The sequence below is a fragment of the Chiloscyllium punctatum genome, chromosome 19 (genome assembly GCF_047496795.1).
Source record: "Chiloscyllium punctatum isolate Juve2018m chromosome 19, sChiPun1.3, whole genome shotgun sequence".
NCBI lineage: Eukaryota > Metazoa > Chordata > Chondrichthyes > Orectolobiformes > Hemiscylliidae > Chiloscyllium > Chiloscyllium punctatum.
In genome coordinates this window covers 92,969,898-92,988,468 of record NC_092757.1, presented here as the reverse complement: position 1 = coordinate 92,988,468, position 18,571 = coordinate 92,969,898, and the positions used below count along the sequence as shown (strand labels likewise).

At 49.4% G+C, this 18,571-nt stretch overlaps 1 protein-coding gene across 3 annotated transcripts in view; it reads left to right on the top strand.

The window, feature by feature from the left end:
* LOC140491627 (Na(+)/citrate cotransporter-like) overlaps positions 1-18,571 on the top strand; it is a 50,065-nt gene that overhangs the window by 27,915 nt on the left and 3,579 nt on the right. The window contains exons 8-11 of one of the 3 annotated variants that reach the window (XM_072590082.1): positions 3,685-3,806; positions 5,359-5,471; positions 9,783-9,944; positions 16,403-16,540. In XM_072590082.1, coding sequence (XP_072446183.1) covers positions 3,685-3,806; positions 5,359-5,471; positions 9,783-9,944; positions 16,403-16,540 — 535 coding nt within the window. Of the gene's footprint in view, positions 1-3,684; positions 3,807-5,355; positions 5,472-9,782; positions 9,945-16,402; positions 16,541-18,571 lie in introns of all 3 variants that reach the window. The other 2 variants (XM_072590081.1, XM_072590083.1) reach the window with 2 other exon arrangements.

Here is an 18,571-nt window from a genome sequence, read left to right as displayed (position 1 = left end):
CATTGATTGTGTTCTGCCATTCAATCATGGCTGATCTGGTAATCCTCAACTTCACTTCATTGCCTTCTCCTGAGGATCCTTGACTCTTTTGATACTGATTCCAAACCTGCCTTGGTCACTCTGCCCCCAGTCTCCCATCCTGCCTGCAGGTCCCTGTTGACCTTCCAGTCTCCCTGCTCTGTCTTGCTTTTCCAGCACCCTCTCTGCTCTTCCAGCTGATAGTGAGGAGATAGTTTTGTGTTTCAGGTGAGTGTGTACTGATGTTAGGGGTGGGGGAGGTGTGGGTGCTTGTGGTATGAATGTACCCCTGGGTTTTGGCTGGCATTTGGCACTTCCTGCCAGTCATCAGAACAATCGATCATCGGCATTGATCAGTTGGTTCCCATGACCCAGCCAATCCTCAGGGAATGTATTCTACCAGCATGGAAATTTGTTGTTAAGCGTGTGAATATGGCAAAGTGTGATTAGTATCTAATTATAACCGACTGTTCAATCCAAACGTGCTCCTTCCCAGAAACGCAGAAGCTCCACGGATGAATTTGATCAAAGTTTTGGAGGTATTAATGGGAACAGTTATTGTGGATCATGGGAAATGGTTCCAGCTGCTCAGGGAGGGAAGGACTCTGGGTCAGAGTCTATAATTGAGAGCGAGAATGTCTGGAGTGGAATTAGGAAAGAGTCCCCACCTGCAAATGGCAACGGACTTTAGACTTACGGCGTAGTTTAGATTTTGTTGAGTAAAGGGAGAAGGGTGGTGAGGAACAGGAAGGTGAATAGAGCTGGGGCACAAGGCAGTTGAAGATTGCGGCGCTGGAACTTGCGGAGCGTTCCAGAGAACATCTCTGGGACACCCACACTAACCCCACCGCCCTGTGGCCGAACACTTCAACTCCCCCTCCCACTCCCCCCAAGGACATGCAGGTCCTGGGCCTCCTCCATCACCAACCCCGAACCACCCACCACCTGGAGGAAAAACGTCTCACCTTCCACCTTGGATCCTCCAACCACACGGGAAAAATGTGGATTTCACCAGTTTCCTCATCTCCCCTCCCCCCCACCTTATCCCAAACCCAACCCTCCAACTTGGCACCGCCCACTTGACCTGTCCTACCTGTCCATCTTCCTTCCCAACTATTCGCTCCACCCCCCTCTCCGACCGATCACCATCACCCCCCCACCTTCATCTACCAATCGCATTCCCAGATACCTTCCTCCCTGCCACACTCCCCTCCCATTTATCTCTCAGCCCCCTTTCATCACCTCATTCCTGATGAAGACGTGATGCTTGAAACATCGACTCTCCTGCTCCTCGGATTCTGTCCTTTTTGCAGCAACACACTCTTCAACTCTGATCTCTAGCATCTGCATCACCACTCTCTCCTCACTCTCTCCTCACTCTCTCCCAGCCTCGCTCACCACTCTCTCCTCACTCTCTCCTCACTCTCTCCTCACTCTCTCCCCACTCTCCTCACTCTCTCCTCACTCTCTCCCAGCCTCGCTCCTCACTCTCTCCTCACTCTCTCCCAGCCTCGCTCCTCACTCTCTCCTCACTCTCTCCCAGCCTCTCTCCTCACTCTCTCCCAGCCTCTCTCATAGCCTCGCTCCTCACTCTCTCCCAGCCTCACTCCTCACTCTCTCCTCACTCTCTCCCAGCCTCTCTCCTCACTCTCTCCCAGCCTCGCTCCTCACTCTCTCCTCACTCTCTCCCAGCCTCTCTCCTCACTCTCTCCTCACTCTCTCCCAGCCTCTCTCATAGCCTCGCTCCTCACTCTCTCCCAGCCTCACTCCTCACTCTCTCCTCCCTCTCTCTCCTCACTCTCTCCCAGCCTCGCTCCCCACTCTCCCCTCACTCTCTCCCAGCCTCTCTCCTCACTCTCTCCTCACTCTCTCCCAGCCTCGCTCACCACTCTCTCCCAGCCTCGCTCCCCACTCTCTCCTCACTCTCTCCCAGCCTCGCTCCTCACTCTCTCCCCTCACTCTCTCACAGTCTCCTCCTTCTCTCCTCACTCTCTCCCAGCCTCTCTCATAGCCTCGCTCCTCACTCTCTCCCAGCCTCACTCCTCACTCGCTCCTCACTCTCTCCCAGCCTCTCTCCTCACTCTCTCCCAGCCTCGCTCCCCACTCTATCCTCACTCTCTCCCAGCCTCGCTCCTCACTCTCTCCCCTCACTCTCTCACAGTCTCCTCCTTCTCCCCTCACTCTCTCCCAGTCTCGCTCCTCACTCTCTCCCAGCCTCTCTCCTCACTCTCTCCCAGCCTCGCTCCCCACTCTCTCCTCACTCTCTCCCAGCCTCGCTCCTCACTCTCTCCCCTCACTCTCTCACAGTCTCCTCCTTCTCTCCTCACTCTCTCCCAGCCTCTCTCATAGCCTCGCTCCTCACTCTCTCCCAGCCTCACTCCTCACTCGCTCCTCACTCTCTCCCAGCCTCTCTCCTCACTCTCTCCCAGCCTCGCTCCTCACTCTCTCTCCTCACTCTCTCCCAGCCTCGCTCCTCACTCTCTCCCCTCACTCTCTCCCAGTCTCTCTCCTCACTCTCTCCCAGCCTCTCTCCTCACTTTCTCCCAGCCTCTCTCCTCACTCTCTCCCAGCCTCGCTCCTCACTCTCTCCTCACTCTCTCCTCACTCTCTCCCAGCCTCACTCCTCACTCTCTCCCAGTCTCGCTCCTCACTCTCTCCTCACTCTCTCCCAGCCTCTCTCCTCACTCTCTCCCAGCCTCTCTCCTCACTCTCTCTCCTCACTCTCTCCCAGCCTCTCTCCTCACTCTCTCCCAGCCTCGCTCCTCACTCTCTCCTCACTCTCTCCTCACTCTCTCCCAGCCTCACTCCTCACTCGCTCCTCACTCGCTCCTCACTCTCTCCCAGCCTCTCTCCTCACTCTCTCCCAGCCTCTCTCCTCACTCTCTCCCAGCCTCGCTCCTCACTCTCTCCTCACTCTCTCCTCACTCTCTCCCAGCCTCTCTCCTCACTCTCTCCCAGCCTCGCTCCTCACTCTCTCCCAGCCTCGCTCCTCACTCGCTCCTCACTCTCTCCTCACTCTCTCCCAGTCTCGCTCCTCACTCTCTCCCAGCCTCTCTCCTCACTCTCTCCCAGTCTCGCTCCTCACTCTCTCCCAGTCTCGCTCCTCACTCTCTCCCAGCCTCGCTCCTCACTCTCTCCCAGCCTCTCTCCTCACTCTCTCCCAGCCTCTCTCCTCACTCTCTCCTCACTCTCTCCCAGCCTCGCTCCTCACTCTCTCCCAGTCTCTCTCCTCACTCTCTCCCAGTCTCTCTCCTCACTCTCTCCCAGTCTCTCTCCTCACTCTCTCCCAGCTTCTCTTCTCACTCTCTCACAGTCTCTCTCCTCCATCTCTCCTCACTCTCTCCTTCCTCTCTCCTCCCTCTCTCTCCTCACTCTCTCACAGTCTCTCTCCTCCCTCTCTCCCCTCACTCTCTCCCAGCCTCTCTCCTCCCTCTCTCCCCTCACTCTCTCACAGTCTCTCTCCTCACTCTCTCCCAGCTGGAGATAGTGTCTGGGAAGAGGGAATGATATCCTCACTCTCTCTCAGTGACTGGCACAACTATCTGAAGGAGATGGTTTTGTTCTGGCGCTGTTTTTGGAATCAGTGCAATGTGACAGCGCTGGGGTCAGGGACAGTGTCTGCTTCACAGCCAGACACACTTGCTATTACACACTTCACTGTTTCAGATACGTCAGTGATGCCACTGTGGCTATTCTCATCGCAATCCTCATGTTCATCATCCCATCGAAGAAACCAAACTTCACACCGTGGAATCGGATGCAGCAGAGCTCAAAGGAGGATATCTCAGGTATATGTCCAGGACAGGGTCAGCACGGGGTTAGATACAGGGTAAAGCTCCCTCTACACTGTCCCCATCAAACACTCCCAGGGGAGGGACAGCACGGGGTGAGATACAGAGTAAAGCTCTCTCTACACTGTCCCCATCAAACGCTCCCAGGACAGGGACAGCACGGGGTTAGATACAGAGTAAAGCTCCCTCTACACTGTCCCCCATCAAACACTCCCAGGACAGGGACAGCACGGGGTTAGATACAGGGTAAAGCTCCCTCTACACTGTCCCCATCAAACACTCCCAGGACAGGGACAGCACGGGGTTAGATACAGAGTAAAGATCCCTCTACACTGTCCCCATCAAACACTCCCAGGACAGGGACAGCACGGGGTTAGATACAGAGTAAAGCTCCCTCTACACTGTCCCCATCAAACGCTCCCAGGACAGGGACAGCACGGGGTTAGATACAGAGTAAAGCTCCCTCTACACTGTCCCCATCAAACACTCCCAGGACAGGGACAGCACGGGGTTAGATATAGAGTAAAGATCTCTCTACATTGCCCCCATCAAACACTCCCAGGACAGGGACAGCACGGGGTTAGATACAGAGTAAAGCTCCCTCTACACTGTCCCCATCAAACACTCCCAGGACAGGGACAGCACGGGGTTAGATACAGAGTAAAGCTCCCTCTACACTGTTCCCATCAAACCATCCTGGGACAGGGACAGTTCAGAGTTAGATACAGAGTAAAGCTCCCTCTACACTGTCCCCATCAAACACTCCCAGGACAGGGACAGCACGGGATTAGATACGGAGTAAAGCTCCCTTTACACTGTCCCCATCAAACCCTCCCAGGAGAGGGACAGCACGGGGTTAGATACAGAGTAAAGCTCTCTCTACACTGTCCCCATCAAACACTCCCAGGACAGGGACAGCACGGGGTTAGATACAGAGTAAAGCACCCGCTACACTGTCCCCATCAAACACTCCCAGGACAGGGACAGCACAGGGTTAGATACAGAGTAAAGCTCCCTCTACACTGCCCCCATCAAACACTCCCAGGAGAGGGACAGCACGGGGTGAGATACAGAGTAAAGATCCCTCTACACTGTCCCCATCAAACGCTCCCAGGACAGGGACAGCACGGGGTTAGATACAGAATAAAGCACCCTCTACACTTCCCACCAACGTGTCTCCAGCCCAGTCAGAGAAGACCAGCCAATATAATAACCAGAATGGCCAGACTGAGTCAGAATCTCAGTCAGTTCTGTGGCACGGTCCTTTCAGAGTTTGTGTCAAACCACAATTGCTTTGACCCTGAGAGCAGTCAGAGACTGGGCAGTGTTTGACTGTGACCCTCTGCTGTATTGGGACACTCACTGCTGAGGGAAGCCAGTCTCCCTCTATCGGCCTTTCCCCATTCAGACTGGGCTCCCAACTCTCACATGTCTGTTACTGACTCAGTGCCAAACACATTTCAGCCAATGAGAATGCGGGAGTGATTGGAACGGAGGAGAGGATGATTGTGAGATTGTTTGTTTGTGTTTTATAAATGCCGTCCAGCAGAACAGGAGGGAGCGAGCCCGAGACTCCTGAGTTGGGATGTTGTTCACCATAAGCTGCCCTGGAATGTGGTATTCCTGTTGGGAGGAGGCTTCGCACTGGCTAAAGGCTGTGAGGTAAGCACTCCGACTATCCCCACACCCCCACCCCCTCACTCCCTGCTCAGGTACAGACACTGTGGGGGCAACAGGGAGAGGGCAGAATTGTGGCTGAACTGACCGTGTATATGACCAATTCAACTGGGCCTAGTAGATACTGTTCTGGGATGTTGTTCTTGCACAGGACACAGAGAAAGTTCATGATGTGTCGGATGGAATAGGTTCACTCAGTGCAGGAGGAAGCCACTCAGTCCCTCGCACTGTACTAGCCCCTAAAAGAGCAATCTAACTGGTCCACAATCTCATGCTATTTCCTGGGAGCATTACAAAATGTTTCCTTGTCAAAATTCACAAAATAAGATTTTAAAATCATTTTAATCAAATCATCTTTAAAAATCTAATATCCTTTTGAAAGTTCCTTTTGAACCTCTCTCCTTGTGTCAGTTCAATCTCCTGAACTCCAGGAAGTACAAGGTCAGGTCAAACCTCCACTTCCTGACAGTGCGGTTGGTGAGCTGTGTACAGGCCCTATGATGGTGAATACCAAGACCAGGCTTTGTATCTCAAACTGCATTGCAATAGTACAGGGGACCGAGAGTGGGGAGGTCAGTCACCCCTAACTGGGACAGAACACTGGAAATCGGTAGAACGCTAAAATTCTGGAATCATTTAGGGGATGAGGTCATCACTGGGTATGCCAGCATTTGGAACATCAAACATAGAACATTGAACAGTACAGGCCCTTCGGCCATCAATGTTGTGCTGGCCTTTTATCCTACTCTAAGATCAGACTAACCCACATCCCCTTCATTGTACTATCATCCATGTGCCTATCCAAGAGTCGCTTAAATGTCCCCAATGTCTCTGACTCCACTACCACCGCTGGCAGTGCATTCCACACACCCATCACTCTCTGTGTAAAGAACCTACCTCTGACATCTCCCCTGAACCTTTCTCCAATCACCTTAAAATTATGCCCCCTCGTGATGGCCATTTCCACCCTTGGAAAACGTCTTTGGCTATCCACTCTATCTCTGCCTCTCGTCATCTTGTACACCTCGATCAAGTCACCTCTCATCCTTCTTCACTCCAATGAGAAAAGACCTAGTTCCCTCAACCTTTCTTCATATACATACCCTCCAGTCCAGGCAGCATCCTGGGATATGGGCCAGGTGCTGGCAGGTGGGACTAGATTGGGCTGGAATATCTGATGGACGAGTTAGACTGAAGGGTCTATTTCCGTGCTATACATCTCTCTGACTCTATGATCAGAACTGAACACAACATTCCAAGTGTGGTCTAATCAGGTCTTTATAGAGCTGCAGCATAACCTCGCGGCTCTTAAACTCAATACCCTTGCTGATGAAACACCATACAGCTTCTTAACAACCCTATCAACTTGGGTGGCAATTTTGAGGGTCCTCAAGATCCCTCTGTTCCTCCACACTGCCAAGAATCCTGCCTTTAACCATGTATTCTGCATTCATATTCAACCTTCCAAAGTGAATCACTTCACACTTTTCCAGGTTGAACTCCATCTGCCACTTATCAGCCCAGCTCTGCATCCTGTCAGTGTTCCATTGCACCTCACAACAGCCTTCCACACTATCCACAACTCCACCAACCTTCCTGTCATCAGCAAACTTACTAACCCACCCTTCCACTCCCTCATCCAAGTCATTTATAAAAATCACAAAGAGCAGAGGTCCCAGAACCGATCCCTGCGGAACACCACTGGTCACCGAGCTCCAGGCTGAATACTTTCCATTTACGATGACCCTCTGTCTTCTATGGGCCAGCCAATTCTGTATCCAGACAGACAGGTTTCCCTGTATCCCATGCCCCTTTACTTTCTGAATGAGCCTACCACGGGGAACTTTATCAAAGGCCTTGCTGAAATTTATTGCCCATCCCTAATTGCCCCGAGGGCAGTTAAGAGTCAACCACATTGCTGTAGGGCTGGAGTCACATGTAGGCCAGACCAGGTAAGGATGGCAGCTTCCTTCTCTAAAGGGCATTAGTGAACCAGATGGGTTTTTTCCTACAATCGACAGATTTACCATTAGACTCTTAATTCCAGATTTTTATTGAATTTAAATACCACTGTCTGTAGTGGCGGGATTTGAACCTAGATTTCCCGAACATTATCTGGGTCGGTACTCTGGCGATAATACCACTAGGCCATCGCGTTCCCTAATTGTCACAAAAGTTAAAGATTTTATCGAGCTATGCAAAGTTCCCCAATTTTACCCATCTTTTAGACACAGTTTGACAGAAAGCACACACCAGAGTTCCTGTACTTAATAGGAATTACTATCTATGGATTGATGAGGGCAGAGTGGTAGATGTGATCTATATGGACTTCACTAAGGCACTCGACAAGGTTCCCCATGGGAGACTGATTAGCAAGGTTAGATCTCATGGAATACAGGGAGAACTAGCCATTTGGATACAGAACTGGCTCAAAGGTAGAAGACAGAGGGTGGTGGTGGAGGGTTGTTTTTCAGGCTAGAGGCTTGTAATCAGTGGAGTGCCACAAGGATCGGTGCTGGGCCCTCTACTTTTCATCATTTATATAAATTATTTGAATGTGAGCATAAGAGGGATAGTTGTAAGGTTGCAGATGACACCAAAATTGGAGGTGTAGTGGACAGCGAAGAGGGTTACCTCAGAGTACAATGGGATCTTGATCAGATAGGCCACTGGGCCAAGAAGTGGCAGATGGAGTTTAATTTAGATAAATGTGAGATGCTGCATTTTAGAAAAGCAAATCATGGCAGGACTTATACACTTAATGGTAAGGTCCTGGGGAGTGTTGCTGAACAAAGAGACCTTGGAGTGTCGGCTCATAGTTCCTTAAAAGAGGAGTCGCAGGTCGATAGGATAGTGAAGAAGGCATTTGGTATGCTTTCCTTTATTGGTCAGAGCATTGAGTACAGGAGTTGGGTGGATGTGGTGAAACTTGAAAGGGTTCAGAAAAGATTTACAAGGATGTTGCCAGGGTTGGAGGATTTGAGCTATAGGGAGAGGCTGAACAGGCTGGGGCTGTTTTCCCTGGAGCGTCGCAGGCTGAAGGGTGACCTAATGGAGTTGTACAAAATCATGAGGGGCATGGATAGGGTAAATAGACAAAGTCTTTTCTCTGGGGTGGGAGAGTCCAGAACTAAAGGTCTTAGGTTCAGTGTGAGAGGGGAAAGATATAAAATGGAACCTAAGGGGTAACTTTTTCACACAGAGGGTGGTACGTGTATGGAATGAGCTGCCAGAGGATGTGGTGGAGGCTGGTACAATTGCAGCATTTAAAAGGCATTTGGATGGGTATATGAATAGGAAGGGTTTGGAGGGATATGGGCCGGGTGCTGGCAAATGGGACTACATTAGGTTGGGATATCTGGTCAGCATGGATGGATTGGACCGAAGGGTCTGTTTACATGCTGGTACATCTCTATGACTCTATTACAAAGAGATTCTAACCACGTGTCTCACACACACACACACACACACACACACACACACAGACACATGCGCGCGCACACACACATACATACACACACAGACAAACACATTGAAGGGAGGGAAAGATCAGAGAGTCACGGTCCAATGGCACCAGATCGCAGGGTTTGCTGGGATGATGTTTTTGCTTACCATGACTTGCTGTCCTTCAATCTCTCTTCTCCAGGTTCTTTTCAATTCCCCACAAGGGGCACCAACAGTTAGTTCATCACTGCAAAATCTTTAGTTACCAGTTACAAGCCACAGCTGCCAGCAACTGGTGAGAGAAAGCAAACTGGCTCTTTTCAGGCTTTAGGGGTTTACGTTACCATGGAGAGACAGACCACCTCCTCTTCTGGAGGTCTGAGAGCTTCTGCCAGTATCGTTCAGACCCACAAGCTGTTCAACTGCTTGGGAGCCAATCAGAGAGCTGTCGTTAGGCTGCTCAGTCTTTGGCATCCACAGCTGGTCACAACTCCACAAACCAATCAGCTGCTTGTGGCCACTGCTGTGTCTCTGGGCTCAGCTGAACAACACCCAGCCACACCTAGTGCTTAAACAAAGCAGCTCTGTAAACACAACTTATAATTTGTTTTGGTCGATTGCTTTTAAAAGTGCACCCATTCCTTCAGTGCACCTTGGGTTTTTGAACACTCCTTTTCCCAGTTCAGTTCACAATTTAAAAAATCAGAAAAATGAAAAATACTGGTCTTTAGATGTTACATTGGAAATGGGATGAATTGAACTGGACTGGAAGCTCTGGATCACATTTACAGACTGGACGTTAACAGAAATACTGTCCGAGTTAAAATGCTCAATGTTTTTCCTTCCCCCCAGGTTTCTGGCCTTTCCAGGTGGTTGGGGAATCAGTTAGTGCCCCTCCAGACCATTCCCCCATGGGCCATTGTGATTATCTTGTGTCTGATAGTTGCTATCTTCACAGAGTGCACCACCAATGTTGCTACAGCTACCCTCTTCCTTCCTGTCCTGGCTTCAATGGTATGTGCTTTCCAGTTTTTGCATTGTTCTGTTACTCTGGGGTGAAATGTGGGGCTGGGGGATGTGGGAGGGTTGGGGGGGGGGGTTGGTGGTAAGGTTTTCTTGGGGTTCCGACACTGTGGGTTCCACTCCCAGCAAGGGAGTGCTGCATTGTCCAATACACAGTCCTTTAGACCAGGCCAGGTCAGCCTGGGGTCAAACAGAGGTTGATCTCTAGTAACAGGAATCAGTCAGGTTACTGCTCAGGAAGGAGGAGAACAAATGGGAAAGGTCCCCAATTAATCTAAACCCATTACAAATATGAATCCATTCAAACCTCCGATCTAATTTTCTGTTTCATTTTTGGAATGGGAGTGTGGCTGGCTGGACCCCAGTATTTATTACCCCGTCCCTAGTTGCCCCCTTGAGAAGGTGGGGGTGAGCTGCCTTCTTGAACCACTGCAGCCCATGTGCTGTAGGTTGACCCACAATGTCCCTTAGGGAGGGAATTCCAGGATTTTGACCCAGTGACATTGAAAGGACAGCGATATATTTCCAAGTCAGGATGGGGAGGGGCTCGGAGAGGAACTTGCAGGGGGTGGTGTTCCCATGTATCTGCTGCCCTTGTCCTTGTAGATGGAAGTGGTCATGGGTTTGGAAGGTGCTGTCTGAGGAACTTTGGTGAATTTCTGCAGCACATCTTGTAGAGGGTACACACTGCTGCTACTGAGCGTCGGTGGGGGAGGGAGTGGGTGTTTGTGGATGTGGGGCCAATCAAGCGGCTGCTTTGTCCTGGATGGTGTCAAGCTTCTTGAGTGTTGTTGGGGCTGCCCCATCCAGGGCAAGTGGGGAGTATTCCATCACACCGAGGAAATGAAATATGTCACAATGAGATAAAGAGTGGAAGTTGTGCTGTGACTGGGGGAATGACGCAAAGGAGGATAGGGGAATTGAACAGGACAGGAAGTGAAGTTTCGAATTGCTGCTGTTGGGATAGAAGTGACAGATGTCCCAGACAGTGCTGCCAGCAGCTGAATGACAGCTCACTGGAATAAATATCAATGAACCATCATTCAAACGAGTCTTTACAATTAGTGTTTCATGTTGCCCAGTACAGCACAGAGGGAGTCATTCAGCTTCATGTTGTTTACCCACGGAGTAAATCAATCAGTCCCACTCCCCCTCAAAGGGCCCGTGTACATCCCATTCCTACACCAGCACTGAGTCAAAATCCCAGAGCTCCCTCCCTATTGTGCAGAGATGATGTTACACACCTCTGGAGCAGGTGGGACTTGAACCTGTTCCTCTACAGCCCAGAGGCAGGGACACTACCACTGTGTCACAAAGATCCTTGCTGTTCTGTGTGGGATTACGGGCAGTAGGATTGTTGTTTAATGAAAGACAATTGAACCCAAGTTAACTTGGTGTAATCATTCCATGCTGGTGTTAATAGTTCACTCGTGTGATCTTCAATAAATCGGCTGAAGGTGATATCAAAATATTCAACCCAACAGATGAGAAGCCCCATGATGAACAGGATTTGGGACTGAGATTCTGTGGGTGTTTATTCTGAACGTACAGGGCCTTGATGTGATCAATGAGATATGAAACCCCCTGCTTGTTCTTTTCGGTGGATGGAAGAGATCCCATGATTTTGAAGGAGATCAGGGCAGTTAATCCCAGTGTCCCAGCCAATAATTCAGCAGCAAAACACATGATCTGATCATTTCTCACATTGCTGTCTGGGGGAGCTCGCTGTGAGCAAATTGGCTCTAACTTTGTAACAGTGACCATATTTCAGAGCACCTCATTGGCTGTGACCAGCTTTGGGATAGACTGCGATAGAAATGTGGATCTTTTAATCTTGTATCCCAGAGGCACCACATTGATTACTTCAGCAGCAGCGAGACACATGGAGGGAGGGAGGGAGTGGGGGGGTGGGGGTTGGGAGGGGGGTGGGGGGGTTAGGAGGGGGGAGGGAGGGGTGTGGGGGGTTGGGAGGGGGGAGGGGGTGGGGGAGTGAGGGAGGGGGGTGGGGGTTGGGAGGAGGGAGGGGGCGTGGGGGGTTGGGAGGGGACGAGGGGGTGGGGGAGTGAGGGAGGGGGGTGGGGGTTGGGAGGGGGGGAGGGAGGGAGGAAGTGTGGGGGGGGAGGGAGGGAGGAGGTGTGGGGGGGGAGGGAGGGGGGCGGGGTGTCAGTGAGTGTCATTTGGCTGGTCACAGCAGCAGCTTTTTCCCACCCACGATCCCACCAATGACATAGAACATTGAACAGTACAGGCCCTTCGGCCATCGAGGTTGTGCTGGCCTTTTATCCTACTCTAAGATCAGACTAACCCACATACCCTTCATTGTACTAGCTTCCATGTGCCTATCCAAGAGTCGCTTAAATGACCCTAGTGTATCTGACTACTCCCACTGCTGGCATTGCATTCCAAGCACCCACCACTCTCTGTGTAAAGAACCTACCACTGACATCTCCCCTAAACCCTCCTCCAATCACCTTAAAATTATGCCCCCTCATGATAGACATTTCCGCCCTGGGGAAAAATCTCTGTCTATCCACCCTATCTCTGCCTCTCACCATCCTGTACACCTCCATTAAGTCACCTCTCATCCTTCCTCACTCCAATGAGAAAAGCCCTAGCTCCCTCAATCTTTCTTCATAAGACATGCCCTCCAGTTCAGGCAGCATCCCGGGAAATCTCCTCTGCACCCTCTCTAAAGCTTCCACATCCTTCCTACAATGAGGCGATCAGAACAGAACACAATATTCCAAGTGTGGGTCTAACTAGGGCTCTATAGAGCTACAGCATAACCTCATGGCTCTTAAACTCAATCCCACTGCTAATGAAAGCCAGCACACCACACACCTTCTTAACAACCCGATCAACTTGGGTGGCAACTTTGAGGGATCTTTGGACATGGATCCCAAGATCCCTCTGTTCCTCCACACTGCCAAGAATCCTGCCTTTAACCCTGTAATCTGTATTCAAATTTGACCTTCCAAAATGAATGATTTCACACTTTTCCAGGTTGAACTCCATCTGCCACTTATCAGCTCAATTCTGCATCCTGTTAATTTCCCGTTGAAATCTATAACAGCCCTCCACACTATTCACCACTCCACCAACCTTCGTGTCATTGGTAAACTTTACTAACTCACTGTTCCACTTCCTTCTCCAAGTCATTTATAAAAATCACAAAGAGTAGAGGTCCTGTAACCAATCCCTGCGGAACACCACTGGTCACCGAGCTCCAGGCTGAATACTTTCCATCTACTGCCACCCTCTGTCTTCTACAGGTCAGTCAATTCTGTATCCCATGCCTCCTTACTTTCTGAATGAGCCTACCATGAGGAACCTTATCAAATGCCTTGCTAAAATCCATGTACACCACATCCACTGCTCTACCTTCATCAACATGTTTTGTTACATCATCAAAGAATTCATTAAGGTTTGTGAGGCATGACCTGCCCCTCTCAAAGCCATGCTGACTATCTGCTAATCGAACTACGGTTTTCCAAGTAATCGTAAATCTTATCTCTCAGAATCCTCTCCAATACTTTGTCCACCTTCGATATAAGACTGACTGTTCTATAATTCTGAGGATTATCCCTATTCCCTTTCTTGAACAAGGGAATAACATTTTCCACCCTCCAATCATCCGGCACTACTCCAGTGGACAGTGAGGATGCAAAGATCATCGCCAAAGGCACAGCAATCTCTTCCCTCACTTCCTGGAGTAACCTTGGGTATATCCCATCTGGCCCAGGGGGACTGATCTATCCTTATGTTTTTCAAAATTTTCAGCACATTCTCCTTCTTAACATCAGCCTGGTCTAGCCCATCCGTCTGTTTCACGCTGTCTGCAGAATCGTCAAGGTCCCTCCCAGTAGTGAAAACTGAAGCAATGTATTAATTAAGGACTTCCCCTACCTCCTCCGCCTCCAGGCAGATGTTGCCTCCGCTATCCCTGATTGGCCCTCCCCTCACTCTGGCCATCCTCTTGTTCCTCACATAAGTGTAGAATGCCTTAGGGATTTCCTCAATCCTACCTGCTAAAGCTTTTTCATGCCCCCTTCTAGGTCTAAGTCCATTCTTCAGTTCCTTCCCGTCTATCTTGTAACCTTCTAGAGTCCTGTCTGATCCTTGCCTCCTCAACCTTAAGTAAACTTCCTTCTTCCTCTTGACTAGATGTTCTACATCCCTTGTCAGGCAAGGTTCCTTCACCCTACCATCCTTCCTTGCATCAGTGGGACAACCCTATCCAGCACAATCGACACGTGCTCCCCGAAACAACCTCCACATTTCTGTCCTGCATTTTCCTGAGAACATTTGTTCCTAATTTCGGCACCCCAGTTCCTGCCTAATACTATTGTAATTCCCCCTTCTCCAATTAAATATTTTGCCATACCGTCTGCTCCTGTCAATCTCCATGACAATAGTAAAGGTCAGGGAGTTGTGATCACTATCACCGAAATGCTCTCCCATTGAGAGATTGGACTCCTGGCCTGGTTCGTTGCCAAGCACCAAGTCCAGTATGGCCTCCCCTGTTAGTCAGCTTATCTACATATTGAGTCAGGAATCCTTCCTGGACACACCTGACAAAAACTGCTCCATCCAAACTATTTGAACTAAATAGGTTCCAATCAATATGAGGGAAATTAAAGTCCCTCGTGACAATGACCCTGTTATCTCTGCACCATTCCAAAATCTGCCTCCCAATCTGCTCCTCTGTGCCTCTGTTGCTATTGGGGAGCCAGTAGAAAACGCCTAAATAAAGAGACTGCCCCTTTCCTGTTTCTGACTTCCACCCATACTGATTCTGTAGGACGATCTCCCTTTCTGCAAGCTGAGATGCTATCCCTGATTAGCAATGTCACTCCTCCACCTCTTTTACCTCCGTTCCCCACCCTAACAATTCCTTGTGTAACATCCGAACCCCAGAACATCCAACAGCCATTTCTGTCCCTCTGATATCTATGGCCACAACATCATAGTTCCAAGTACTCTTATTCCTGATTCTCCTTGCATTAAAATATACACACTTCAACCCATCACACTTGACTGTACCTTTGTCCTATCAAGTGCCTATCCCTCCTCACAGACTCTCTGCAGGCTGTATCTGGCAGTTTACTGCCTACTCCATCATCTGATTTGCAGCTCATATTCCCACCCCCCGCCAATCTAGTTTAAACCTTCCTCAAAGCTCTTGCAAACCTCCCGTCTGTGATATTGGTGCCCCTCCAGTTCTTGTACAGGTCCCACCCTCCCCAGGAGGTATCCCAACGATCCACATATCTGAAACGCCATCCGACACCAACCCCTGCAGCCATGTGTTCATCTGCACTCGCTCTCCAGTCCTAGCCTCACTGGCACATGGCACCGATAGCATTCCTGAGATCACTACTCTGCTCGTCCTGCCTTCTAGCTTCCAACCTAACTCCTTATATTCTCTTTTCAGGTCCCTCATCCCTTTCCCTACCTATGTCATTGATGCCGATGTGTACCACAACCTCTGGCTGCTCTCCCTCCCCCTTAAGAATCCTGTATACTTGATCCAAGACATCCCTGACCCTAGCATCCAGGAGGCAACACACCATCTGGGCATCTTGCTCACGACGACAGAATCTTCTGTTTGTTCCTCTCACCTTTGAATCTCCTATCACTATTGCACTTCTCTTCTTCCCCCCCTTCCCTTCTGAGCCACAGAGCCAGGCTCAGTGCCACAAACCTGGCCACTGTGGCTTTCCCCTGGTAGGTCGTTGCCGCCAACATCATCCAAAATGGTATACTATACTTCTTATTGAGGGGACAGTGGGACAAATGTTGCGATTCATTTGATTTGAGCTGTTTCAGATTGAGGGAGGGATCACTGACCAACATCATTCTTCCTCATTAAAGGGAGCCAGTGGATCCTTAGAGAGACTTCAGCTTCATCCAAAGGCCATTCAGCCCCTCGAGCCTTCTCCATCATTCAGAGCCGGTTAAATTTGATATACTAATTCATGGTGAAGATTTATTTTTTAGAATAGTCATGTTTTTCATTAGAATGTCAGCATTACTGACTCGAACAGCTGGTATGTTACTAACCTCTGTTTAGCCTTGAGTAAATGGTGAGCCCCATCCTTGGCCCATTGCAGGATATGTACTGTAGATGGACACACAATGCTATTCGGGAAGCAGCCCTGGGGTTTTTTGGGATTCAGTGCTGGTTTAGGATTGGCAATATATACGGGGACTTCAAATGGGAGTGGAACGGATTGATTTGCTCCATGGGTACACAGCATAAAGCTGATTGGCTCCCTCTGTGCTGTGCATGATAACATGAAACGCTGAGTCTAATAAAAACTGATTTTAATGACTGTTCACCAAAATGTATTCCAGTGCGCTGTCATCCGAAAAAACAAACACAGACCAGATGTGTCAGTGCTTCCTCCTTGCTAACTTGTCCCTCTCTCTCAATCTTTCCAATTCAGGCCACCACCATCCGGATGAATCCTCTGTACGTGATGATCCCGACCACTTTAAGCACTTCCTTTGCCTTCATGTTGCCTGTTGCTACACCCTCCAATGCCATAGTGTTCTCCTACGGTCACCTCAGGGTCTTCGATATGGTGAGTATTTTGATTGGCAGAGAAGTGGAGGGCGATGGGAAACAGCCAGGAAAGTGAAAGTAATTTCTGATCTGAATAAGCATGTGCACTCGATGGGCTGAATGGCCTGCTTCCACAGTGTGGGGATTCTATGATTGTACTGAGTGGTGGAGCAGGCTTGAGGGCCAAATGGCCTAAGCTTGTTTCTGTTCTGAGAGAACAGATAGAGACAAAGGCTGGAGACATCTTGCTGTTCAACACTGAAGCCATTGAGAACAGTTGAATAGTTTGAAGTTGCTGCCTTAGTTTATAAGTTCCTGCAGCCTCTGGATTGGTTGTGTAATCAGAGATAATCACTGACACGTGCTCAGCCACATTGGCTGCTTGGACTGTCCAGTGTCCAACCCACTGACATTTATAGGACAGGTAGCCATTCAGCACATCCTGTCTGTACTGGCTCGAAACCATAGAGGTCTAAACACAGAAAAAGACTCTTTGGCCCATCGAGTCTGGTGCAATTCAACCCCCTGACTACAAGGGTGTACTAATCCCATTTGCCAGCACTTGACTGTAAGCAAAGAAAACAAATGCCGCTATCCTCCTTTTTGTGAGAATTTTGTCAGATACTTAGCCACATTCCCCTGAAGGCTTGCTATTGATCTCCAACTCAAGTACTCTAACATTCCACAATCCAAAATCCCTTTCAGAAAGACATTTGAGCTAATGTCCCCTCTTACTGTCCAAGTGACAATTTTAAATTGTTGACCCCTCGTTACTGACTCTCCAATGCCAACAAACAGGAAGATGTTCACAGATTTCTGAAGAACATAGACTGGTGAAATGGGCATATTCATAGCAGATTCAATTTAACAAAAAGTACTGATAAATATTAGTAATGGAACCACATAAGTAGACTTTCCCAATTCCTGTGCACAATGACTATCCATTTTGGTCAGGCAGTGCCATGTTGGTTTTGTCCCAGGGACCATTGGCTGTTGGGATTCAGCACCTCTGGAGGTGGCTAAAATTGTCAGTTCAAAGTGTTAGGCCCGTTTCTGATGAGCCAATACCTTCAGACGGTTACCTGGTACCACGTTGGAGTAACATAACTTCTGCAAAAGTGAGAGAAAGACCATTGAATTCTATCAACAGGACAAAGAACAATGCAGCACAGGAACAGGCCCTTCGGCCCATCAAGCCTGCGCCAATAACTAATGCTTACTTAGACCCACTACTTATTGCCCATACATGATATCTATCCCTCTGTTCACCTCCTGTTCACATGTCTATAACAATACACCTTAACTGTGTTGACATTCTTGCTTCCACCACCTCCACTGCCAAACTGTTCTAAGCACCCACCATCCTCTGTGTGAAACATTTTCCCTCTCTCACCTTGAACCTCTGCCCCCTTGGAATTGACCTTTCCACCCTGGGGAAAAGCCTTTGACTATCCACCCTATCTATGCCTCTCATAATTTTGTAGACCTCTATCAACTGGCCCCTCAGCCTCCATTTTCCAGTGAAAATAATCCGAGTTTATCCAACCTGTCCTCATAACCAAAACCCTCCAGACCAAACAACATTCTGGTAAACCTTCTTTGCACCTTTCCAAAGCATCCAGGTCCTTCTGGTAGTGTGGCAACTCGAACTGCATGCAGTTTTCCAAATGTGACCTCACTAAAGTTTTGTACAGCTCTACCATAACTGGCCAACTTTTATATTCGACGTCCTGGCCAATGAAGGCAATCGTGCTGTATGCCTTCCTGACCACCTTAGTCACCTGTATTGCCACTTTCAGGGGTCTGTTGACCTGTATGCCCAGATCCCTCTGTATGTCAGTGCTCCTCAGGGTTCTGGGATAGTGATGTTTTAGACAAGACGGAGGAGGAAGCAGACAAGGTGGGGGAATTGCATTACTGATTAGGGAGCATATCACAGCTGTGTTGGGGGGAGGACATACTGAAGGGATCTTGCAGCGATACATTATGGGTAAGCTTAGGAATAGGACGAGTATAATCACAGTATTGGGACTGTACTACAGACCTTCCA